Source organism: Triturus cristatus, chromosome 10 (genome assembly GCF_964204655.1).
Source record: "Triturus cristatus chromosome 10, aTriCri1.1, whole genome shotgun sequence".
NCBI classification, from domain to species: domain Eukaryota; kingdom Metazoa; phylum Chordata; class Amphibia; order Caudata; family Salamandridae; genus Triturus; species Triturus cristatus.
Window position 1 is genome coordinate 680,217,633 of NC_140593.1, and position 26,030 is coordinate 680,243,662.

Here is a 26,030-nt window from a genome sequence, read left to right on the forward strand (position 1 = left end):
GATTTACGTGGGGATGCTAGGTACAAGAGGATGTCATCAGCGTATAGGGACACGCGGTCCTCATACTCAGGGGTCCAGCGGAGACCGCGGATAGAGGGATGCCACCGCAGCCACTCCGCCAGGGGCTCCAAGGCAAGCGCAAACAGGAGCGGCGACAAGGGGCAGCCCTGTCGCGTGCCCCGGCCCAGCTCGAACGGGGCCAATCCATTATTGTTGATCATGTTCTCCCCTAACACCATGTCCTCTTTTGCTTTACATCTGGATGCCGGTGTCGAAGTTTAATTGGGTCACTGTGCTCTGTAGCTTTTAGAAATGTACTTACCTCACTTAAATTGAATATTGTTTGCAGAAAAAGCAGCATTTGGACAATATAAGTATTTTATTCAAGCACTCCTAGACCACTCTTGAGAAACCAGAGCACTGTAGAATCTCTCTAGAGTCAAGGTTCATGATTAACTCCTTTGATGTGGAGGATGAGATCTTTACATCCTCTGTACTACTTCACCAGTATGGATGATGTGAGTATCTCATCCAGCGAGAACAGTCAGGAGGGTTCTCCCATTTAGGCCCCCATCAGGGACTGACATGGAAGCACTTTGCACCAGTCCCTGACCCCTCCCATGCAGGATTGATTACGCATACTGACAACATCATTGCTTCGCACAATGTGGCTGCTAGACACTGGTAAGTTGCGCTGTGGACATTGGGGGGCATATCTCCTCCCCTACCCTCCAGAAAGCCCACTGCATAGGAGAGGCACTGTTGGGAAGGAGAAGTTTCTCTCCCTGAAGATTCCTGCTCAGGGATCCCAGCCCGGCCCATTATCCTCAAGCAGAAATCCTCCACTAAACCACCACAGATGGTTTTCTTGTGCGGGGGCAGGGCGACTCTGGTAAAACTAAAGGCAAGACAGACACCACTGGAAAGGGGATAGTCTCTCATCTCCAATGGTGACACTCTAGGAAGAATTCCTGCTGGGGGGGGGGGGGGGTCTTATCATTGAGCAGGATCCTCCAGCAGCCTCCCCCAGCTTGCGAGCTGCCTACTCCCATTGGGAGTAACTGAATGTTAACCATTGTTCCTTCTGTGAGAAGGTGAGGCAGGACAATGGGGTCCGAGTTCTCCACACTGTCCCCCCACTCCCTAAAGGGAAGTTAAATGGAGGCAGCTATTTGTCTTACATTTTTGCACCTGGCGGTTTTGTGCAGCTTCCTGGGTGAAACTAAAGGCAAACGAGGCATCACTGGGAAGGGGAGAGTCTCCATTTTCCAATTGTGCCCCTCTAGAAAGAAGGGTTCTTGCCTAGGGATCGCAGCTGGACTGCGGTCTCCGAGTAGGAATCATCCACTAGACCACCAAGGTAATTTTTTGAGGGTTGGCCTGCCCCCTAACCAAACGGGCAATTCAATTTTAACCATCCTCCCTTCCTAGGGAGTAAGGGGTATATTGGCTGTAGGCCCTCCCCAATTGACCCTCTCAGGCAAGAGAAAATGGTGGCCGCTATTATGGATTTGGCTTCTCTGCACATGGGGGCCTTGCATCACCCCTTGCCCAGTTGAATATGAAGTGTGTGCAAACTCCTGTGTCCAGTGAATTTTGCCCATGAATTGCAATATTATTTTTTGGAACCAATCTTTTTATAAGTATCATAAAGAGTCATGGGAAAAAGAACACAGCTTCATGCCTACATCCATAGGCCGGCATAGCATACGTCTTGTAAAATTACACAGCTGTATGCCTACAACCCTGGGCCGGCAGAGTCTGAAGAGGCGTGCAAGTTGTAACAAGCATAGACTCCTTATTTCTACAACTAGAAGATAAAAATAAAAACACTCACGAAATTACCCGCCCACCCCCACCCCACCTACATTCCGCATCAGTCTTCTCTCTCCGTTCAGCCCCCCCCGTCACAGAGTCACAAAGCGTCTGTGACTGTTCTCCCTAATAACGGTTATAGTCGCACTTAAGGGGTGCTCTGCGCCATCAATTTAAGAATTTGGAGGTATTTAGGGCATGTGATCTCGCGTAGTTCTTTGGATAGGAGATGTAGAAAAGGGGCCCATAGTTCAGTATAAGCCTCCCCTTTTTGGTCCACCACCAATGACATTCGTTTCATAGCGAGGATGAACCAGAGCCTATGCAGCCACGCATTAAACTCAGGGATAGTCGCTGTTCCCCAATGGGCTAAAATGGCTTGATGCGCTGCTATAGGGCTAGTGCGATTTGTCTGCCTACCAAAGAGCGCAGAGGAAAGGTTAGGGGATTCGATAGCCCTAGAATGGTATATGCCGGGAATCTAGGTATAGAAGTGTCAAAAGCCTCATCAATGTTATCTAGGACCCCCGTCCAATAAAGCTGCCATTTGGGACAATGCCATAGCAGATGCACTAAGGTCCCGGTCATCCCGCAACCCCTCCAGCAGAGATCGGATTTGCTTTTATCCCAGCTGTGTATCCGTGCTGGTGTATACCAGTACAAAAAAAACCTTAAAGGCGGATTCCGCCCCTGCCGTGTTGTGTGCTGTGTACGATGGAGTAGATTATCCCATTCTTTAGCAGATAATGACCTCCCCAACTCCGCTTCCCAATGAATTTGTGCCTTTGTGCGTTGCCCTGCGTGACTTGAAGTGAGCATAGAATAAAGCTCAGAAATAAGGCGCTGATCATCTTTTTACATACTAGCCATTTTTCGAATGTAGGGAGTGGTCGGGACACCGCACTATGGTAGGAGGAAGATGTAACCCAGTGATGCAATTGGTGATATGCACACTCATCAGACGCTAAGAGGCCATAATCTCGTTTTAGCCGGTCGAACTGGATCAATCCTTTCGTGTCAAAAAGAGATCAAAGTCTCTTGCATCCTTCTCTCCACCTTTGGAACACTGCAGAGTCCTGACCCGGTGGAAAGTCTGGGTTGTCCACCATCAGGGTCATCGGCGAAGGAAAAGTGGTCCAGTCACTCTTGCTAGCCACCGCATCCCATACCTTCCGCGTTGGGGATGTAACTGGTGAGGAGTAGAGCCAGATGTTGATCCCAGCCACCACCTGATCCATGAAGTTCCAATGCTTACCAGACAGTGGTCTGTTCCACTCTACGATGTATCGGAGGCACGATGCCTGATAATACCTTTTAATCAAAGGAAGCCCCACTCCCCATCTTTTTTAGGGAGTGCCATTTGGGATAACAATAGATGAGGTTTCTTCCCTCCCCACACAAATTTGTTGATCAGGGACTGTAGTTGGCCTCGTGTTTTCGGTGGTGGAGCCATTGGGATCGTTTGTAATAGATAAAGAATGCGGGGGAGGACTTTCATTTTAACAGCTGCAGTTCTTCCAAACCATGCGAGCCGAAGACGTGCCCAATTATCTAAAGTCTTAGCTGTGTGCTCTAGCAGGGACGCGTAGTTTAGGGCCACAGTACGTGCAATGTTCGGAGCCAGCCTAATGCCCAAGTACAATATGTCTTGCTGGGTCCATTGAAGTGGAAACTGGTGCCGTATATTGTCCGCCACATCCTGGGGGATCTACAAATTTAGGATATGCGATTTGGTCAAATTTATTTAGTTCTAAGAGTAGAGCAGGCAGGGTGCTTTGAGGATTGGTGAGCGAGAGGATCACATCGTCAGCGTACAAGCTGACCTTGTGAATGTCCTTCCCAAACTTTAGGCCTTCAAATTGTGGGTAGTCTATTATGCGTTGAACGCCAACGGCTCCATATACAAAGCGAATAAGAGCGGGGACAAAGGGCATCCTTGCCATGTCCCTCGCAAGATTGGAAACGTAGCTGACTTTATCCCATTTACCCTTACAAAGCCCTGGGCGCCCTATAAATGCAGTTGATCCATTTGATATAGTTCTCCACAAACCCAAAACATTGTAGAGTGTCAAACAGGTAAGCCTAGCTCACTCTATTGAATGCCTTCTCGGCATCGATGGATAGAAATAGTGCACGCTTGCGTCACCTCTGCACACTATCCATAAGGTGAAAAAGGCGCTTCGTATTATCTCCTCTCTGTCTGGTAGGAATAAAGCCCGCTTGGTCGGGATCGATTAAGTATGCCATTAAGGGGATTTAAGCACACTGATAGGACTCTGGCGAATATTTTCGAATTGATCTTTAGTAGAGAAATGGGCCTGTAGGACCCGCATTCCATAGGATCTTTGGAGGGCTTTAAAATAACAGAGATAGCAGCTTCTGACATAAAGTCTGTCACCGCTCCTAACTCCAGGAATTAATTGAATAATTTAGTTAAAAAGGGAGCTAGTAACTGACAGAAGGATTTATAGAACAGGGCTGGAAAGCCATCCGGGTCTGGTGACTTTCCAAGTTTAAAGCGGGATATTGCTGAGATGACCTCTTCTATGTGTATGAGACAATCGAGCTGCTCCGCCGTAGATTTCGGCAGAGGGGAAATCGCACACTTCTCTAAATAAGGAGAGGGTCCAGCACTGGTGGGTCCTGCCCTGTATAGAGAGTGTAGTAAAAAGATCTAAAGGCATCCACTATTTGCGAGTCGGCACTTATCTCCTCCCCAGTCCGCCCACTTATTGCCTGGATCATTGATGCCTGTGTCTTAGCATGCAGCCGTTGTGCCAGAAGCTTGCTACATTTGTCACTACAAAGATAGAATTTATGGCGTAGTCGGAGAAATGCATGCTCCGTCCTGTCGAGATCTAAACATTTCAAGAGAAGCCTTTTATTCTCCAGCTCCCTCCACACCCTCGGTGCCCCGGTTCTTTTATGAATGGACTCCATCTACGCTACTCCCTGTTCTAACTCTTGTCGCTTTTCTCTCCAGGCCTTATTCTCCGCCGCCGAGATTGCAATAAATTCTCCGCGTATAACCACTTTTAAGGCTTCTCAGACAGCCAACAGGGACGCAGACCCCACATCATTAATCTGTAGACAGTCAACTAATTTTCATTTGATGCCAGCCACATTCTCTGGTGAATGCAAGAGACTCTCCCTGAGGCACCATCCAGGAGGGATTGTCTGGGTGAGTTGTGTAGGGATACTAACCGTAATTACTGTATGGTCCGATAAAGAGCGATTCTCAATGGTAGCGTCCATTAACTGGCGTGCTAATGAGGTGGAGGCGAGAAAGTGGTTAATCCGCGCATACGATGTATGAGCCGCAGAATAGTGGGTATAGCCTTTCACCCCGGGGTGTTAAGTTTGCCATACATCCTGCAAACCATTACCCACCAGCAATCCCAAACCCCGGGAGGAGAAGGCCTCAGCCTCGACTGACCTCTGCCCCGACCAATTCATGACTGTGTCCATCACCAAATTAAAATCCCCCCTACCAATACAGCTGCATCCGGGGATGTGAGCACCTCAGATAAGGTTTTGATAATAAACGGTTCTTGTTGAGTGTTAGGCGAATAAAGAGATGCCAGTGTGATGCATGTGCCTTCCCATTGTATCCTAATTGATAGCAAGCGCCCCCTTATTTCTACAGAAGTAGCTACAACCCTGCCAGGGAGGTGTGCTCTGATTAAGATTGCCACCCCATTTTTCTTGGACGGACCAGAGGACCAGAATTGCTGCGGGAAGCGTCTAGAGCGCATGCGTGTAGTGTCTCTAGAGAGGAGGTGAGTCTCCTATAGAAGACAAATATCCCCATTCAAGTTTTCTAGCAAGGAGATGATAACCGATCTCTTCACCAGGTTGTTCAAGCCCCGAACATTAAGGCTTATGATCTTTAGAGTCTTACCCATAGCGGGCGAAAAGGGATGTTACAGCAGGGGACGCACTTATCTTACTTTCGGGCCAACTAAGTCTCCGAGAGCAGGTGTGAACCGGTGGAGAGAGGTCAGAATCTCTATATTGACAGGTGCGGAAACCCTGAAAACCAGCAACATTCAAGGACAATTAAAAAAAAAAACAATAACCCAACCATTTGAAACGGAGATGGACAAAAGTTAGTCTGTAGAGGAAAACCCATGTGGGTCATGGTGCAGCCGAAGAGTCGTGTGACGAAATACCTAGTCTTCATTGAACATCAAGATCACATCTTCTAGCGGGGATCATGAGACGCCATCACATGTCCTCTCCAAGGAACCCATTCTGGAGCATCGTGACTGTCTAAATCAAGGGGAGATCGGTCGCTCCGGAGGCTGGGACAGTGATGTGAGCACTGCCTCTCTTTCTTTGGCCATTGTCTCTGGGTCTGGTTTCAGCTTAGAGGCAGATCTACCGGCCAGCTGCCAGCGTGAGGACTTCCACACAGCATGCTCTTGAGGACCCTCCGTATGCTCTGCCACCGAAGGACTCTCCAATCCCAACACTTCAAGCGCATCTTTGAGCGATCGAATCTGCCTCAGTTTCCCCTGGTACTTACAGATGATGCAAAAGGGATGGCCCAGGAGTATGGAATTCCTTTTTCACGAAGATGGGAGGTAACCACCCTACATTCTCGCCGCTTGATCAAGGTAGACACTGACAGGTCCTGAAAGAGTGCAGGAGTATGGCCCCGGAATTGAACGGGATGGGACACTCGAGCGTTGCGTATTAACTGCACCTTTAGCTGAAAATCGTGGACACATACTAGGATGTCCAGCGGCGGAGCCTTATCCCCTCTAGGCAGGCCCACTCTATGCACCCAGTCTATCTGTATGTCTTTAGTATCCTTACCGCCAAGGACATGTTGAAAGAGGGCTAAGATGTAGGCCCCGAGATCGTCATCCTCTGCACGCCAAGGCACACCCCGGATCCGTACATTGTTTCTCCGAGAGCGATTCTTGAGAGCTTCTGCATGCACCTGCAAGTCCAGGTGCTGCTCCTGCAGGCGGATCAGGTCTTGTTGCATCATGTGGTGTTCCTCTTCCCTGCTTGCCTCGTGTTCCTACCGAGTGGCCACTTGTTCGCCCACCTCCTCAATGTTGCATCTAACCTCTTTCATATCTGCGGAAAGCTGGCCCTTCAAGTCTTGGATGTCTTCCTTGAGGACGGAGAACAGCTCCATCATAAAGGCCTTGGCGGCCAGACCATCACCCCCCTCAATTGCCTCAGACGGTCCTTCATCTACAGGTGTGGTGCTCGTTGAACTAGAAGCCACAGTTTGCTTTAGCAGCATGTCCTTCTTTGCACGGGCCACAGCCATCATGCCGACTCAGGCCTATGGATGCTCCTCCGATGACCAATCAGTTATCAGACCCTGTAGTCGTCCTAAGTCTGTCTCGAACACCGCCCCAGTAGCTCCCTTCAGGACCTTGCAGGAGGAGAATGGGTTCTCTTGCCACTCCCCTGTGTGCTCCTAGGCTGTGGTCTAACAAGGAACTACAGACGTGGCTGTACTCCAATTATGGGCAGCCCCGCTGGATTGAGACTTCCCTTCTCACTAGAACAGTGCCACCTAGTCGTATGACACCAATGAGCTGAATGACACTGCCTGGATTGCGGCCTCTAAGAGCGTTCGCCCCACCAGAAGGTGATGTTGGGCGCAGTACAATTCCCTTTCAGCACTCGAAGTAGTACATTTATGTCCCAAGGTTCCTACGTCGGTCATCTGCAGGCCATTAAAGCCCTCGGCCTGGATCGTTAAAAGCGTTGGCAGGGTCAGTGATAAGACAGCCTCCATGTGTGCCAGGGCAGCTGTGGGCAGGGCTCCTCCGTGCGCCACCAGGAGTGATCTCTAAGCCCCGGAACCCCTTGTCATCGACCTCCTGTAGTGCTCCAAATGCGGGCGGTAGCCGTGAGGGAGACCCTGTATCCTGTAGTAGTGGCTGCAATCTGAAGATCCGTCCTTCACCCCGGGATCGTGGGATCCACCAAGTGCTAATCTGCAGGGCCAGTCGTCAGTCCACCCCACTCCTGGGAAGCCCTTCCCGGCAAGCACTCGCCGTCTGCCCTCCGGCTACGAGGAATCTGCTGGTAGGGCTCGCACCAAGCCGCTAGGCCTCAAGGCAGTACTCGCAGAGGTCGGCTGAGTTCACAGATCATCTGCCTCGATCCAGGTTCCTGGGCCTCCACTGCTCGCCAGGTCTGTTACAGTCCGGTCCGAAGCTCCTGGCCCGGCAGCGCGCAGAGGGCAGCATGTGCACACGCCGGAGGTCCTGCTGGGCCCAGATCTATTGCTGCCGCTCGCAGGTCTAATATGGCCACCCACCACCTCCGTGATGACCTCCAGGTCTCGGCACTTCAATCACCGACCCCACAAAGTTCACTGTGCCGCAGACAGGCAAGATGGCGGACGCCGTACCGTTTCATCCAAGGCAGCCGCTGTGGGCCCAGATCACCTCCCCCGAGGATCGTCGCCAGCCAGGTGTGATATGCTATGGACCCAGCGATCCTCCAGCCGCCAGCCCGCGACAGGTGTGCTCTGCTCAGCTGCTCCGGATTCCGCCAGCCGATCTGGTTCTGCCCACCTCGTGGCCAGTCCGGTCCCCTCTCCCACTGGCTTGTGGATCGGACTAGCGGGATCGATAAAGCCGGCAAATGGGCTTAACCCTGGCACTCCGATGCTCTCCACTGGCACCCGGATCTCCCTTTCTGAACCTGAAGATTGGGAATGAGCCGCAAGGCTAGAGAATGGCGATGCCGGAGGGACAAGATTGCGCGTCCTATCCAGCCGCTTTCTTGGCCACGCCCCAAGGGCAATATTATTTTAAAAGCATGTGAGTTGGTGGTCAATTGTTTTTTTTATCCGATCACTCGCCATAAATACACTTTTTCTCTGTTGCTTTTTTAATATTGTTATTTTAATTCAAGTTAATTTTGTCGTATTGATGTGTGCACATTTCAAGTTGAAGTATTTTTTTTCTTTATATTCACATGTAGGTTCTTTTTTCTCAGCCTGTAAAGCAAGTGGAGCTGTGATGGTTTGGTTTTCAATTGAATTTCTCTGGCTTCTTTTAGTGTTTTTCTGCCTCTAATACTTTTGTTCCGCACCCTCATGTGCACTGCTTAGTATTCTCATTTTCAGCTCATCACATACTCTTATCAGCGTCCTCCATGCATAAAGATTTATACGAGTACTTGGGCATTCTACCCAACACACAATATTTGAAGAAAAATGTTTTAGTTGGGAAACAGACATGGCCTCTCATTTGATGACGCTGCCTAGGCCTCAAGTGAAGGAGAACTTTGAGGCGTAGATCATGGATCGGAATGTGGAAGTGATATTCCAGCTGGTGGAGTTCCATCAGATAAGGACTCATCTTCCAATGGTTCTAAAGTACATGGCCATGCAGCACAGCTAGGCAGTTGTGATGTCCCTTTGCAAGTGCACCCTGTGCTGCTAAGACAGTGCCAATGTAGCACAATCTGGAGTACGAGAAGGTGCCATGAACAGCTCAGCAAGAGTGCTCACTTGACAGCACCCTAACAGATCTCAGACTCTAATTCCTCCTTTCACTGGAGCTGGATACAAAGTCAATACTGTAATTTATTTGCTCATCGGCTACTTTCAATTATTTGTGAACGACAGGTTCCTTGAGGAAATTGTGCAGCAAACATATTTTTGTATTGAACAGTTTTTGAGGCTGCATTGAGGCACTCTGGTGCCTCATTTGGGGCGTACCTGTGGACATTAACTTCACTTGAGGAGTTGAAAAAAATGCGGGGTCTAGCATGGTTCAGGAGAATATTGTGCAAACCGTCAGTACAGCATTAATTGTCTTCTCTTATGGTAAGGGCCTCAACCAGCTTCCAATCTGTCACGAGCAGAGATTGTTTTTTGTTCTGCAATGTACACAACATTTCAATGATAACTCTGCAGCATTACTATGGAGTCATCCAGACCATGACGAAAGGATCAACATTTTGCCGGTTGTGGACCATTTCTTTGGAAAATTTCTGGAGACTTGTACTCCAGGGAAGAATATAGCAGTTCATTAGTCTTTGATCCTTTACAAAAGGCAGCTGCTGCTCAGGCCGTGTATACCAAGCATGAGAGCGCTGTATGTACTCCAGGAAACTGAGTTTTCTGGCATTTGATTTTTATATAGAGCAAACTCGACCCAAAGGTTTTGGGGTGATTTACATGAGTACCACTTATATTAAACAAGGTGACATTCGTTTTTTTTCCTTCTTTTTTTGGCATGGGGAGATTAAGTTATTTGCCCAAAGTCACAGGGTGTTGAGCCCACACCAAGACTCAAACATGGTACCCCAGTTCCAAAGGCAAAAACAACAATTGATGGACAGAATGCAGAACAATGTTATAGATTCACCCCAGTACAGAGATCTGGGCCTAAATCCATCATTTTTTTGCTCACCATGCCATTCCAGTTTGGACCCAACCATATGCAAATCAGTCTTGACCCTGCGTCCAATGGGAACAGTCCAGCACGAACTGCCAGGTCAGGTCCTCCCTGAACTGGAAACAAGCATCCTAGGACAGTTTTTGAGCTTTCAGCCCTCATCAGCCAGGATAGCTTGACTCCAGTAGCATGGAGAGCAAGGGACCCACGTCTGGGCATACCCGTTCCACTCAGTGTGACAAATGCAAAAAGAACAATTGATGGACAGAATGCAGAACAATGTCATACATTTATCCCAGTACAGAGATCTGGGCCTAAATATGGCTGGGTCCAAACTGGAATGGCATGGTGAGCAAAAAAAACGATGGATTTAGGCCCAGATCTCTGTACTGGGGTGAATGTATGACATTGGTCTGCATTCTGTCAATCAATTGTTCTTTTTGCATTTGTCACCTCGAGTGGGATGGGTATGCCCAAACATGGGTCTCGTGCTCTCCGTGCCACTGGAGTCAAGCTATCCTGGCTGATGAGGGCTGAAAGCCCGAAACCGGTCCCAGGATGTTTATTTCCAGTCCAGGTAGGACCTGGCCTGGCAGTTCAGGCTGAACTGCTCCCTTTGGGCGTAGGGTCAAGACTGATTTGCATATAGCTGGGTCCAAATTGGAACGGCATGGTGAGCAAAAAAACGATGGATTTAGGCCCAGATCTCTGTACTGGGGTAAATGTATGACATTGTTCTGCATTCTGTCCATCAATTGTTCTTTTTGCATTTGTCACCCTGAGTGGAACAGGTATGCCCAGACGTGGGTCCCGTGCCCCCCATGCCACTGGAGTCAAGCTATCATGGCTGATGAGGGCTGAAAGCCCGAAACCAGTCCTAGGATGCTTGTTTCCATTCCAGGGAGGACCTGGCCTGGCAGTTCGGGCTGGACTGTTCCCATTGGGCTCAGGGTCAAGACTGATTTGCATATGGCTGGGTCCAAACTGGAATGGTATGGTGAGCAAAAAAATGATGGATTTAGGCCCAGATCTCTGTACTGGTGTGAATGTAGGACATTGTTCTGCATTCTGTCCATCAATTGTTATTTTTCCAGTTCCAAAGTCGGCAGATACGGCTGTGATGACACATCCTCCCCCCCTCTCCATCCTCTATGAACAGAGTCATATTGTAGCCTCTTGCTACCTTCATACTCTGTCAAAATGGGGTGGATGTTCCATCCACTGTATTACACAGTCACTATATTCAATTGCATTGCACATACGGTTGACAGGATATCTGACACGTTTTGAAAGAGTATCCTTTCTGGCAAACTCTAAAAAAAGGTTCAATGTCTTCCTGGAGTCTGCACTGATGCCTTCATCACAGTTTTTAAATGTACAAATGCTCACACTGTTTGAGACATGAGTCACAGGAATATCCTAGGACACTCCCAAACATATTACCATGCAGTGGAAGGATTTAGATTTGGCAACAGTCTACTGCATTTTTGGCAGTCACTTTGCCAGTTAGGAGCCAAATTCCGCCCAGAGGAGGGGTCCTGCCAACTACAGTGGGTGTACTAAAGGAGCAAGAAAGACAAGTCCTTTTAATACTAAGCAGGCTGCTTTGGGTAGGTGTGAGAAGTTGGCCTGGCATATGCTGTCCACTAGTTATAGGGGACACCTTGCACCAGTCCAATTCGACTCTTATGGTGATAGGTTGAAGACAACCTTTAAAGAAAGCTATCCTAGTGTTAGCTGTGGAGAGCAGCCTTCAGGCTAAGTCTTGAAGGAGTGTTAAGCTTATTGTTTTACCATAGATAACCTCTTGTATAACCAAATGAAAGAGTAGTCCACACAGGTATATATATAAAATATATGTATTTATTCTCGGAATAACCCCACTAGTCTCTTTATGGGGCTAGAGGTGAAGATACAATTCAAACAAGCATTGATAGTTACAATAAATAGCACTGGAATCACAGGGCCCCGGGGGGAGGGACCAAACCATATATCAAATAAGTGGTATAAGAACCACGACAATTCTACAGACAAAGCCTAGGGCATTTAGGGTCGCTGGCCCCTTGCGAAACCACCCAAGGTAGTGAGGAAGGGGAAGACGCATGCAGTGGCTAAAGCTACTGTCGGGATCTCTATTAAAGCCTATGGAGAATGTCGCGGTTGAATTTTAAAAGTTTAAAAACACTTCTAGCAGGAGTTCAAGTTCAATACTTTAGAGTTAAGCTTTTGAAGGGCCCACACCCACGAGAGTACCGAGGTACCACTGTTACCTGCCCCAGGGAAGCTGGGTGCGTAGGTCATTTTCGATGTCGGGTCGCGGGCTAATTTTCAATGGCAAAACGTGAAGAACTGCTGCTAGCCAAAAGCGTTGTCGTGAAGAATGAAAATGTAGATCTTGTAGAGTAGGACTTGAAAGCAGAGGGGACAGAGTCTGGGTCACGGCACAGTGACCAAGGGGCTCAAGAGAAGGAGCCCTTCAATGTCGAGTGCTTCCAGGTGGAAGAGGTGTAGCTTGGATCGTCAGCCACGGGGTCCAGGAGGCGTCAAGGAAGGCCAGCTTCTGGAGGGCGACTGTCCCACGAAGGATGAGGGTCGCTGCGGTGTTAGTGTCCGGATTGGATCCACTAAGCCTTGGCAACCGCAACCCACGCAAGAAACACAAAACTGCTACTGGTGCAGACCCATTAGGTCTGAGCGAGGTCTCCAGCGAGGCGACTGAAGAGCAGGCCTGGAGCAACCAGGGGAACGCTTGGAATCGAAGATTGACCTCCACTAGGGCCCACAAGTCGAGAGACAAGGGACCGCGGGAGGCAGCAATTTGGCGTGCGTAAAGAAGCGACCACGGGTCGCCGGAGTGGGCTAGGGCGTCGATCTTTGGCACAGATGATGCTGAGAGGTTGGCTCAAAAATGGGCCAAAGCACAACTTCCCCACTCGTCGGAGTCGGGTGCTGTGCAAGAGGTGGCTGGTGTCCTGGGGTATTGGGGATCTCGGCACCCACGGGGTCCACGGTGCTGAGCTTTGCTGTGCACACTCACAGGCCTCTGGGATGCTTGGAAACCCACCTCAAGGTAGGAAAGAGTCGTTGATGTCCGTAGGAGCAGCGAGGTTCCAACCGGGTCACTTGCAGTGTTTCAGGTGCCTGCCAAGCAGGGGGGGTAACTCCTTTACCCCAAGGGAGATTTCTTCAGGTAGCTGTCCGGCAGCAAGTCGAAGTTCAAGTATGTGAAGTTCAAGAATAATCTGTGGCTCTGGGGACCCAGTATTCACCTTTATCCAAAGATTAGGGGAGTGTCCAGATCAGAGCCCACCAATGAGAGGTCAGGCGGGAAAAGAGTGGCTACACCCTCTCCCCTTTGTGTGTTTCCCGCCTGGGCAGGGGACAGGATGCCCCTGAACCGGTTCCAGGCGGTGTATGCAGAATGTAGGCACTGGGGAAGCCTACGTGCAACTCTGAAAGGCATCCTATGGTGCACACACCCAGTTCCAATCCACATAGTCTGTCTGGGGAGGTGGGTACACCTCCCAGCACCAGGATCCCTATTGTCCAGCTGCCGTGGCTGGAGTTCTACCCAGCAACAGGCAGCCAGAGTCGTGTGGGTGGCGGGTAGCATCCATTTTGTACTACGTGTGCACTTTTAAATTGCTAAATTCTGCCGCTTTTCCCATATCGCCCCTCTAGCAGGGGGGAATCATGCCCTCAGTCCCATGGCTGGATTGGGGGTATCATTCCTACATGTTTGACACCAAACACGATATGGTTCTGTGTAGCCATTCTCAAGTTATCACGCTATCGCGATAGACTTATAATGCGGTTAAGAGTATATGGTATGGCTACACTACAAACAACCCAGCAATGATTTTACGAAGGTTGCAGAGGGGCCCTACTCAGGTAGGGGTCCCCCCCTCACACATATCTCAGCACCCTGCCTTGTAGGATTAGCAAGGCCTGCTTTAGGGGTGACCTATGAGGATATATGTGTTGTATTAAGTGGGATACAGGATACCTATATCCCTGTAAGGAGTGCAAGCACCACCTTACCCAGACTACAGTAGTGGTCTGGTGGTGTCATTTGGTATGGCTGTCCCAGGAGTGGCACAATCAGTGCTGCAGCCCCTGGTAGGCCTCTGAGGGACCCATGCCCTGGGTACCTAGGGTACCATCTACAAGGGGCTGATATGGTGTCCTCAGTATCCAATTGGAAGGTACCTAGGGTACTCACATCAGTTTAGAGAAGGCTGGGGTCCTGGATAGCTGGCCACAGCCTGCTAGTGTCATAAAACAGTCAAAACATCAGCAAAAAGTTGGGGGCAACTATGCAGTCGATGCCATTCTCCTACAGTAGGCATTAGTGAAGGTTCGCCTGGTCACCCACAGAATATTAGTCAGAACTCAGAGTGAGACAGAGACATGAAGAAGTAGTAAAAGCTTAGCCTAGACCGGTTTCCATAGGGATCACATGTGGCTAAAAGGCACATGGTAAATGTTGGAGTGCCCTAGAGATCACTACACCCACCACTACTCACATAGGCCATACTACAAAGATACACCTCTTAAACCATAAATCCAGGTTCACCTGTAAACGGTCCATACTCACGGCAATTTTGCCCTATATAAATGCCAGACAACACAACAGGAAGTTCCCCAGTGCTACCTGGGAGGATTTGATGATGGAGCATGCACGCTATATGGGTGGTCATCTACCTTCTTATACAACTATTTTCACTAAGTCAAATGAATAAAATAACACAGCAACGAAGTGGGGGAAATGACACGAGTACACCACTAGTGGAATTTTATCAGTGGTGCTTGTTGTAAGTCACATGTTGCCTATCAGATAAGAATGTTACACCATTTATCTTCCTTCTAACTATCATTATAACTATCATGTATGTTTATGATTTCTGTATGGGAGAGGAAAGTTTTGACGTAGTACCCAAATGCCGTCAATTGTGAACTCACGTAGGATGTGGCTGGAGTATTTGGGCCAGGTTTGTTCGGCACTCAGAGAAGCTACCAATCCCAGACATTTCTGGGAAGAGGGAGATCTTAGAGCAGCAAACCTTTTGTTGATACCAGTTTTAGCAAAAAATACTTTTCTGCACTACACATTTTTTCTCATTTAAAAAAAAAAAAAGGACAGAAAAATTGCTACATATTAGCTATTTTCTCGGTTCCTTCCATGAGAATCCACACCCTTAAGGACGTTTCGAATCTCCATCATTGTGGGAAAAGGACACAAATTATGTCTTGGATACATTTTGTGTGGGGAAAAAAGTTACAAAGCCTAAAGCACGTACTGCTCCAAGTATAATAAAAAGGATCAGCAGAGAGTGGATGAGTGGTGGGGGACCTCAGCAGTAAAAGGGATAATTGAAAGGGTCACATTTATCATTTTGTTTACAAAGCCGCCACCAACACCCAATACTGTACCTTATCAAATGCAGTGTCCTTTTTTGCTAAACTTACTTTTTTGTGCGTCCAGATTTAGAGAAACATCACTTACTTTTTCCTCCATGAAGTATCGAATCTTGTAAATCTCTCTATCAATTCTTATTTACTTACCATTTTTTTCCACCTTGTGACGCTCTTTGGCCATTTTTTGACGGTAATCACCAAATACCTGGTTCATCACCTGGCGCTTTTTCACAAAGGGTGCCTTGCGAGAGCGCAGAACCTTCAAGATGCGGTGTGTGTCACCAACTGTAAACAAAGACGAGATATAGTATTTCAAAACGCCTAAGTTAAGTAAAAAAAAAATCAACACTTGTCAGCCACACACAAAAGTAGAGTAGAACACATTTGAATACTAGAGTACATTGTAGTTTAGCAGAGGGAATGATTCAGTCTTTGGAACAGTTCTTTAAGTGAAACGAACAATAAGGTTTGAAGTTTGCTTGAAACAATAGTGGTCCTAGATTACAATGTTCTAACTTGGTCCGCAGAGACCAATCTGCAGTCTCACCATACAAATCATCCACAGACTACTAAAATTTCCTGAATAATAAAAGTAACGGGTGGGTAGAGAAAGAGATTATTTGGAATAACCAGTTGACCGTGCACATTTAAACAATTAAATATTTTAATGAAAGAAATAGACACAACACACTGTAAGTGAGCCCTATTGTGATTACAGCAACTTGGGTGAAACTAACAGGGTGTTTTCCTCATGAGATGCTTAATGTTTTTTCTAAGTCGATATGGGTACATGTTTACATCCTATCGCATGAAGCTGGCGCAACAACTTCAGTGGCAAACTGGTCAGAGCACAAGACGCATTACCAAACAGTTTAAACACTGGCAGTGCAATGACCCTAGAGTAGGGGAGAGGACATTGAATAATGTGAGATTTAGGGAAAGTTAACCATTGAACAGAGTGGAAAGTGGGGAACATGGTACAGGTATGACATGGACAGGGAGAGCCTCAATGAAGAGAAACAAGCAAAATAAGTATATTTTCATAAGGGGCTCCATTTTTGTAAATGTGAGATTTCTACAATATGTAGAATTAATCCCAGTGGTAATAGGAGCCCCGGTAAAATGTCATGCCATTCCAAGTAGAACGCCTTGATATTCTATTGAAAATGTATGTGTAATGCAAAAAGTAGTAAATCTGCACCTGTACGCAGGCAAACTTTTATGGGTACAGATTTATTGCTTTCTTTATGAACTGGTCCAACGTCACACAAGGAACTTGGAGTTAAATTAATTGTAGGATTCGCTTATATTCATCATATTTTGGCTAACAACACATTTCCTTCTTAATTGTTGAGATAGAAATTAGTGTGACCGAGAACTAAAGTGGCCACATGGCAAGTGTAATGACTGTCGGCAGCCTGACAAAAGCTTCGCTGTTTACAAATATATCAAATAACCCATTCCCTGGAGCAACAGTACAGAAGGTTAAATGGGAAAATGAAATAGTCTGACAAATTTAGAAAGGCAAGACCTAAGTGTCTGGATGTATGACGGAGCATTTAGGACTGGCCTGTCAGATCGTCTGGCTTGAAAGGACCAGGGTTTGTTTTGTTTGTTTTTGACCCTTCATGGCCCATGGGCCAACAAAGCCAGTCCAGCCCTGTACAGACTTCATCTTCAAATGGTAATTTGTATTTAAGACTGTGCAGCTTTGCATTCAAACAATTAAAGCCAATAGATAATTTAGACAGAATTAGATCAGAACTGTCTTAAGAAAACAAGAAATGCACTGTCACAGGATGTTTGTGAACCACCTACACCCCTATCTAGATTGATAATGTGCGTGTGTGTACATGGAAATTCCAACATTGTCCAAGACTATTCACAGCTTAGCCATTAAATAGATCAAAGGGTCTAAATAATGAATCAGAAACATGTTCACATGAATCAGAAAATAATTAATGTGCTTTCACCATGCCGAAGGCTTCATTAGGAATAATCCTGGAATATGGATTTTTCCTTTATGTGAAAATGACTAATTACCAGTTCCGAACAATACTTAATGATCTAAACACCGTCATGATTTGTAACTCTTGAGCATAAGACCGAGCTGTTTGATGCTAAAACTATTCTGAATGTATTGCATAGAATTTGATAATTACCAGAAAAGGTATGCTTCCTCGTCTTTTACTGTTTTGAGCTTAACGTGGATTTACTGATAGTGATAATTTTTTTCAGGCCTTCTACATTATTCTCACTCCTGATAAAGTGCATATCATTGGGAAAGATGCATTGAATGTTAATACATTTGTGCACATAGATCCAAAGTTCGAACAGATTCTAAAAAAAAAAACACATCAATTTTAGTAAAAAAAAAAGAAGATCTAATAAGAACTCTGTGATAATTTTGTTCAACATACCAAGCACATAAAGTTGGATATGAATGATGCAAAATGTCAAGAGGCCATTATTAACTAGATTGCTGAATACTATTGTGTGAGAGTGCAAGGCGCCTTACAGGGTTAAACCAGTCCCTAGCCTCACTATGGGGGTGATTATAATGGCAGGCGGATCGCCACCGCCAGGCTGGCAGTGGCGATCCGCACGCCATCCCAACTTGATTTAGCCCCCGCCATATTATCCTGGCGGGGTGGTACCGTGGCGGACGGAAAGTCTGTCCGCCGCTTTTCTGCCGGTCGGCAGTTGTTACGATTGCCGGCCGGGTCGGAGCTGGGGCATAATACGGTGGTGGTGCCTGGAAGGCACCGCCATCCATATTATGGTGCCGGGTTGACAAGGCCTTTCCAATGGCGGCGAGGCTGGCGGGGATGTGCTTTGGGTGCCCGTTGCTGGCCCCCATGGGGGCTGGTGGGTGCACTTGGGGGGTACCCATGGTATCCCCTTGCATTCCCATGCACAAGGTGGTAGGCACCGCGAGGCCCTGCCACGTTGTGCATTGCAATGCGCAACATGCCATTTCACCATTGCGGTGGGTGCTGCTTACAGCAGCACCGGTTGCAATGTTAGAAATGCGGAATGCGACCGCCAGGGTGGTGGTCGCATCCTAATTAGGGGAGCGGGACCCCCGCACGTATGGCGGACGGTCCCAGCACCGCTAGGATGGCGGGCGGTCCCTTAGTATCTAAGGGCATGGAGCCAGTGCACCAATCCGCAATTCTGACCATTGATGGATTAATACATGGGATGAGAGAAACAACTTTTTGTACTTACCACACTGCCAATTCACAAGGTTCACGTACCTTGCTGGGGTGTTGGATTCTGCCGCATAAGGCCAGTTTCCAGTTGCCGGATACACCACTCCAACTCATCCTGAAAAGTTCCCTGTGGAGTCTGCAGGAAGAATGTAGACAAGGGCAAATGCAATTTATTATGTAACATCATACTTAACAAGACCATTACTGGACAGCACAAAACAGGAGAAAAGTCATCTGACATTAACAGCAAGCAGCCTCATTGAGTAGGGTGAACTATCAATAAGAATACAAACAATATGCTAGAGTTCCCAGTCAACAGTGCGAGTCAAAACAGTGTGCGAGGCCTCTTATAAATCATTTGTGAAATCTCATACATATCAACTGCACACAGTGATCTCTCTAGGGTTGTATAATGTAATATATAATCGAAAGCAATCCTGATGATCGAAAATAGTCGCAAAATAATATGGAGCACACAAATATAGACGTCACATACTGTATAACTAAAGTACAAAATATAGAAAACCACAATATCGTCAAAAACTTGGTTAGAATTTTGAATTGTAACTAATATACACTTTATTAACTTCAAAGCATATATATTAAAGTTACATCTTGCGAACATATACTTATAAAAATATATAAAAAATGTAATCTATAAACATAATAAATATATATATATATAGGATGCAAAAAATAAACATCTAAAAAGTATGTAAACAAATACAAAAATATACTGATAAAAAATTATCACAATTGCAAATACTAGGTATTAATTTATTAAGAATATACAACATTAACTGAAAATAATAATTTACAACTATAACTAAGTAAAAAGAAATAAAAAAATGTATATTACCTTGGAAAATTAAAACAAAAATTATAGATCAACACAATTTAGCACAAAAAAAGAAAAGAGATTTAGACTTGGAGGAGTCAAATTCACTACTCCCACTCCAACCGGACTAAAAGTAGGGAAAGTGTTGGATTTTGGAGTGGTCTGATTTACTATCCCCACTCCAGCTTGAGTAAAAGAAAGAAAAGTGTTGTATTTTGCAGTGGTCAGAACTTCTATGTACACAACATTAGGGAATATGTTAAACTTTAGAAAGCTCAGATCTAATGCTCCCCATCCTAAAGTAATACAAAATAAATTGCATATAAATATAAAATAAACATAGTTCAAGCGCAAGTTTATTTCATTTGCATAGTTACTGAAAACATTGCCGAATAGTCAAGAAAACCATAAATAAATGCAATAAAATGTAATACACACATGCAAAGATAAAAATAGCTCCTTATGGGCAAAGGCCAGCTAAAACCAAGCTTTAGTTGTCATACAGATTTGTGATTAGTTGGGTATAGTTAAAACAGCGGTATTGTCAAACAGTCTAGCTCCTTTCGCAAGAACAGGACTGAGTGCAGAGAGCACCACTTGGAAATGCTTTGAATGTGCTGAGACTCAGAAGCCCCCACCCAACAACCAGACTCTGGATCCAAGTGCAGAAAGTGCAAAGATCATGAGAACTAAAAGTCCTGAGTGCAGGGATGTTGTCTATGTTTCAACAGTCGGGCAATATTAGGGACAGCCCAAACTGGTTCCCAGTACAGAAGTACTGCCATGCTTCAAGTGTCGGGCGCAGGATGGCAAGTTCTGACCACAAGGAGTGGTTTAACTGTTTTAAGAGAAACCGTTGCATATATAGTTTTGCCGGCCACCTCTTGAGGTTCGGGAAGAGCGTTAGTCAGGGAGCCTTGATATCTCATTTTGGCATTCTTTTGCTCACCAGTGAAAGGAATTTTACTAATCAACTGTTCAGCTGTGGATCCTCGGGGCAAAGCAGGCCAACACGGCCGGCCACCGCGTGGCTGAACGGAGCTTTTAGCAACTGCCTCCTTTCCTCCAACAGCTCTTAACAGATGCATAGCAACTGTGCGAGGTCAATTCTATGTCTGTGCCACACAAGCGGCAGCCCGTCATTGTGGCCTCCGTCTGCCTGAGGGTAAGGTGTGGGGAGCACGGTAGTAGCCCCAAATGGTGTTTCAGGAATTGCTCCTTGATGGTTAGCGTTTTTGGGGAGCAGGTGCACTGTAGCTGCTCAATGACATCCAGGCATAACCTCTGCCTGAGAAAGCCACTTTGTCTTTCACCAGCGAGAGGAGCTTTATTGATTTCCATACTCATTTATTTTAATGCAGAGAGGCTGGTAGAAGCGTTCCATAGCTGGGTCAGCCCTCTTAATAAGGGATTCTTGAAAATTTGATCTGGCAGGTGACGAGTCTCTCTGTTGCAGCTCCCGCCATAAGTAGTGATTTAGAGTGCCGGGAACAGCCTTCCTGAGTTTGCTCCAGCATATTTTGAAAGCTCCTTGCATGGCCAGGGACTGCTTTTGTAGTCCAAACTCCAGCCTGATCTGTGCAGGCGAGGTGTACTTTGGCAGGCTGAAGATAACTCTGTATGCTTTCCCTAGGGTGCTGTACAGTATTTTAGCATCCCTGCCTCTCTGGAGTTCAGAGCCATATGTTATAGTTGGTAAAAGTTGGGCTTCCACTACTGGAGGAGGGGGGACAGAGTTGGCCCCTCAAGTTTTAATTTTACATTCTTTAGCGACACTGCCAGTGCCAGCCCTTTTCTTTCTTTTTTTTTTTTTTAAAAAACCTTTATTCTTTTGAGTCAGGGACACAGCTATTCAGCCGACAACCCGGAGGTACGGCAGCTTTAGAAACACAACACAAGCAAGCGTCCACATTTCACTTATAGGAGAGTCAAAAGGTTCTGTTTTAAATAAACACTAACCCAAACCTAAACACAAGCAAGGCGATAAGTACTTAATGCACAGAAAGGGTTCCCCTCAGGGGGAGCGAGCCCCATTTCGTCCATCAGACACTGGTCTATAGTAAGGGAAGGAGGGGAAGGCAGAGACTCAAGAAGGCAAACACATACCAGCAAAAAATACAAAGCCGGAAAGAATGCTAAGGGGAGAGCTGCTCCTCAGGCGGGTCCGGGTCTGGGGGCAGGCATATGCCCCCTCTGTACTGGTTCCATCGCCCCCATACGGTGTGCCATTTCCGGGGGCGCCCTCGAGCACAATACACGGTCTTCTCCCTAAACATGCTCCAATCCATGTTTTCCATCCACGCTGTCAATGTAGGAGGCCTAGTGGAGCCCCACAGGCGAGCGATGTCGCGCTTAGCTACCACGTTCCCTAGGGTCACCCACTGAGTCTGTGCCGCATCGTGGTCAGTAGGACCCCAAACATTCAGCAGACAACACCGCGCCTCTGGCTGCATGGCGATGCCCGTCACCTCCCCCATCACATCGTGGATTTGCTTCCAGAACTCCATGATCGCACCGCATTCCCAAATAATATGTAGGAAGGTGCCCACCATACCACAGCCTCTCTTACATAAGCCCTCCTCAGAGAAACCCATATGGACCAGCCTAGGCCCTGTCACGTAAACTCTATGGAGTATTTTAAGCTGCACCAGCCGCAGGCGCGCAGGGATCGCGACCTCTTTGGGAGAAGAAACTGCATACTGCCAATCCTCATCATCTAATTCGAGGCCATCCCCAGTCCATTGATCGCGCAACCCTAGAAGAAGATCTGCCCGAACATTAATTAGTTTCTTATAAATGAGAGAGATCGTACTCTCTGGCATGTGGCCGTCCAGGATCCGGTCCTCCAACGGAGAGGACTCAGGCACCTTCTCCCCCTCTACAAGGACTGACCGCAAGGCGTGACACACTTGAGCGTATCGGAAGAACTCCGTGCTCCCTAGCTCATATTCCTTCTGCAGCTCCCGAATGACTTCACCCTACCCTTAACCAAAAGGTCTCCAACCCTGGATATACCGATCAGGTCCCATTTCTCAAACCCTTTTGTATGCCAAAGCTTTCCCAGAATATCGGAGTCAAACAACGGGGTGGCAAGGGTAAGCTTACCCTTCCAGCCCAATGAATCCGTCGCCACCTTCCACACGTGCACGGCCGCCCTGGTGGGCCCCGTAAGGGTTAAGTCCAACGACTTCGAGTACAGCGCTCTGTGGTAATTACCCCCGCGCAGCAACCACCGGTCCATGGCATAGCCGGGGCTCAACGCCGGACCATAGACACCATGGTTAATCGCACTCAACTGAGTGGCCCAATAATAGCGTCGAATGTCTGGAAGCGCGATACCCCCGTCATACCACGGAAGCGTCAACTTAGCAATCGCTATGCGCGGTCGCCCTTCCCACAATAGCACGCGCTGGAGGCTTTCGACCTCTCGGAAATAACTGGCCGGGACCAATTCAAGGGTATTCTGCAAGGCATAGAGGAAACGGGGAAGAGACATCATTTTAAACAGGGCGGCGCTGCCGAGGAGGGAAAGCGGCAACCGCCGCCAGCCCGCCACGTCCCGCCGCAAACGTGCCAAGGGAGGGAGCAAGTTTTTCTCGTATCGTAAAGTGGGGTCAGTGGAAATATAGATCCCTAAATACAAAAAGCCCTGCCGGGCGATCTGGATCGAGCAGTTTCGCGGGACAGGCGGGACATCACCACACAGGACATACAAGTATGACTTTCCCCAATTAATAACAAGACCAGAGTTCCTACCGAAGGAAGTCAAGACGTCACAAACTACTATGAGAGATTTCTTGGGCGAGGTGAGGTATAACAGAATATCGTCGGTGTAAAGCGAAATACGGTCCTCGTGGTCAGGCGACCAACGAATCCCACGTATATCCGGGTGCCATCGTATCCACGCCGCCAGCGGTTCAAGAGCAAGGGCAAACAACAACGGCGACAGCCCTGCCGGGTGCCCCTCCCGAGCTCGAACGGTGTCGACGCCCGCCCGTTCACCACGACGCTAGCAAGGGGCCCCTCATAAAGCAACCTCACCCAGCCTACAAAGCCAGGCCCGAAGCCGAGCTTGGCTAGCACAGCCCACAGGTATGCCCACTCCACCGTATCGAAAGCCATCGTGGCATCGAGGGCCGCCACAATGGCCGGCTCTCGCATCGTGCCCGTCCTAGCAATCACTCCATGGAGGCGTCTAAGATTCAGTGCAGTGTTTCGGTGCGGGATAAAGCCCGACTGGTCCGGGTGGATCAAATCTCCAAGCACCCGGACCAGGCGGTTAGCAAGGATCTTGGCAAGGATTTTCGGCTCGGCGTTGAGAAGTGATATCGGCCGATAGGAACCACACTTATCCCGGGGCTTACCGTCTTTGTGTATTACCACAATCGTCGCCAGTCGTTGATCGAGCGGAAGAAACCCATTCACCCGCGCCTCCACGAACATGGCGCGCAGGTGAGGAGCCAACTTATCCGGACGAAGCTTATACAACTCAATCGGCAAACCATTTGGGCCCGAGGCCTTACCCGAGCGCAACGCGCGGATAACACACGCCACTTCGTCAACAGTTATATCTCCATCGAGGTCATCCCTATCTATGGCAGAAAGGCAGGGCAGAGCAATATCACACAGAAGGTCGCACGAGTCCTCAGTCGGCCTGTCCGAAACCGAGGTGTATACCGTACGAAAATAGTCCGAGAAACACTGGACTATACCGTCGGGGTCAGTGACAACCTCTCCCCCATCCATCGACAACTCCGGCACCACTCAATTAACACGCTCTTTTTTATCCAACCACGCCAACAGTTTCCCGGCCTTATCACCGACATCGTACAATCGACCCTGCTGCTCCCTATTGAGGGTCTTGGCAGCGTTTGTCACCAGATCCCTGTATTCCAATTGCTTCAAGCTCAAATTATGCAGTGTGGCCGCTGCAACCCCCTCCTCCAAGGCCACGTCCAAAGCCGCAATCTCTTCCTCAACTTGTGCCACCTCGGCTTCTCTCCGCCGCTTGGCGGCCACTATCAAGGAAAGGGCCTCCCCTCTCAATACGGTCTTAAACGCTTCCCACAAGGACACCGCAGATTCAACTGAACCCTGATTATCCTGAAAATAGTGATCAACTGCCTTCAGCAACGCACTGCGCAGCTTGGGGTCACGAAAGTACCAGGGGTTAATGGGAGCCACCCTGCCCCCCACTACCCGGCCAATATCCAGACGGGCCCACACCGGCGAGTGATCGGATATACCCCGTGCCATGTGCCTAGCCTCAGATACCAATGAGGCGTGCGCAGCCAGAGTGAGCAAGTAATCAATCCGAGAGAGACTACCGTGGGCCCCGGAGCGAAAGGTATATTGTCTCTGAGTGGGGTGACGGAGCCTCCAGCAGTCTACCAGGCCAAAAGTATCTATAAAGTCGGGAAGCCACTTCTGAGCCCCCCCGGTGTCCCTGGGCGGGTACCTATCGAGCAATCCAGATCCAACCGCATTGAAGTCTCCTCCCACCACCAGCATCCCTTCAGGGAGTTCCAACAAGGCCTTGCCCAGATCAGCAAACGTGGAGGCCTGCAGGGCAGGAGGGACATAAACAGAAACCAATACCAACGTTCTGCCTTACCACCTCCCGGCCACAGCCACAAAGCGCCCCCTATCATCAGCAATGGTGGAGTCAACCTCAAATGGTAGGGAAGCTCTAACAAGTATGCCCGCACCCCTGGAGCCCGAGGAGAACCCCGAGTGAGCAATGAATTTATAACCCTTTCTATTAAGTGCATAACACGTATTCCCTATAAGGTGGGTCTCCTGCAAGAGGACCACATCTGGCGAGGTCCGTTTCAAGAATTGTAGGACTATCCCCCGTTTAATACGATCCCCTAAGCCATTAACATTCCAGCTAATTATGTTCAAACCCCTACCCCCCATCCCCGAACACAAAGAGACCTCCACCCCCCCCGGAGAACCACAATCGGACAATACTGACAACAATTACTACGCCTTGCAAGAAAAAAAACCCCGACAACAACCCCAAAGTCCCAAATCCCCCCCCCCTCCCTGCACCCCTGCGTCAGCTTGCAAAGCCCCCCCAACTTGCAGTGTGCCTGTCGCCCTATCAAAAACAAATCTACAAAAAGTACCCCTAGGGAGGAAAGAGCTCCTATCTTCCCCCCGCCGCCCTCCCATTACTGCAGTATGGTGTTAGTCACTGTCCGGGGCTGAGTCAAAACAGACCGACACCGGAGGTATCACTCCTGTCCATCCCGGTCGCCTTCCGCTCCAATCACGCGGTCCCCGCCGGGGTGTCGCCGAGGGAGCGCATCCAACCAGTCCATTGCCATGTCCGGCGATTCAAAGAAGAAA

General features: G+C 48.1%; 1 protein-coding gene across 4 annotated transcripts in view; it reads right to left on the reverse strand.

Moving 5' to 3' along the window:
* Positions 1-26,030, reverse strand: part of C10H8orf33 (chromosome 10 C8orf33 homolog) — a 190,532-nt gene that overhangs the window by 56,024 nt on the left and 108,478 nt on the right. For 2 of the 4 annotated variants that reach the window (XM_085628183.1, XM_085628182.1), the window contains exons 3-4: positions 18,855-18,974; positions 15,771-15,908 (exon numbers count right to left, since the gene is read on the reverse strand). In XM_085628183.1, coding sequence (XP_085484309.1) covers positions 15,771-15,837 — 67 coding nt within the window. In that variant the 5' untranslated portion in view covers positions 15,838-15,908; positions 18,855-18,974. The remainder of the gene's footprint in view (positions 1-15,770; positions 15,909-18,854; positions 18,975-26,030) is intronic. The other 2 variants (XM_085628179.1, XM_085628181.1) reach the window with 1 other exon arrangement.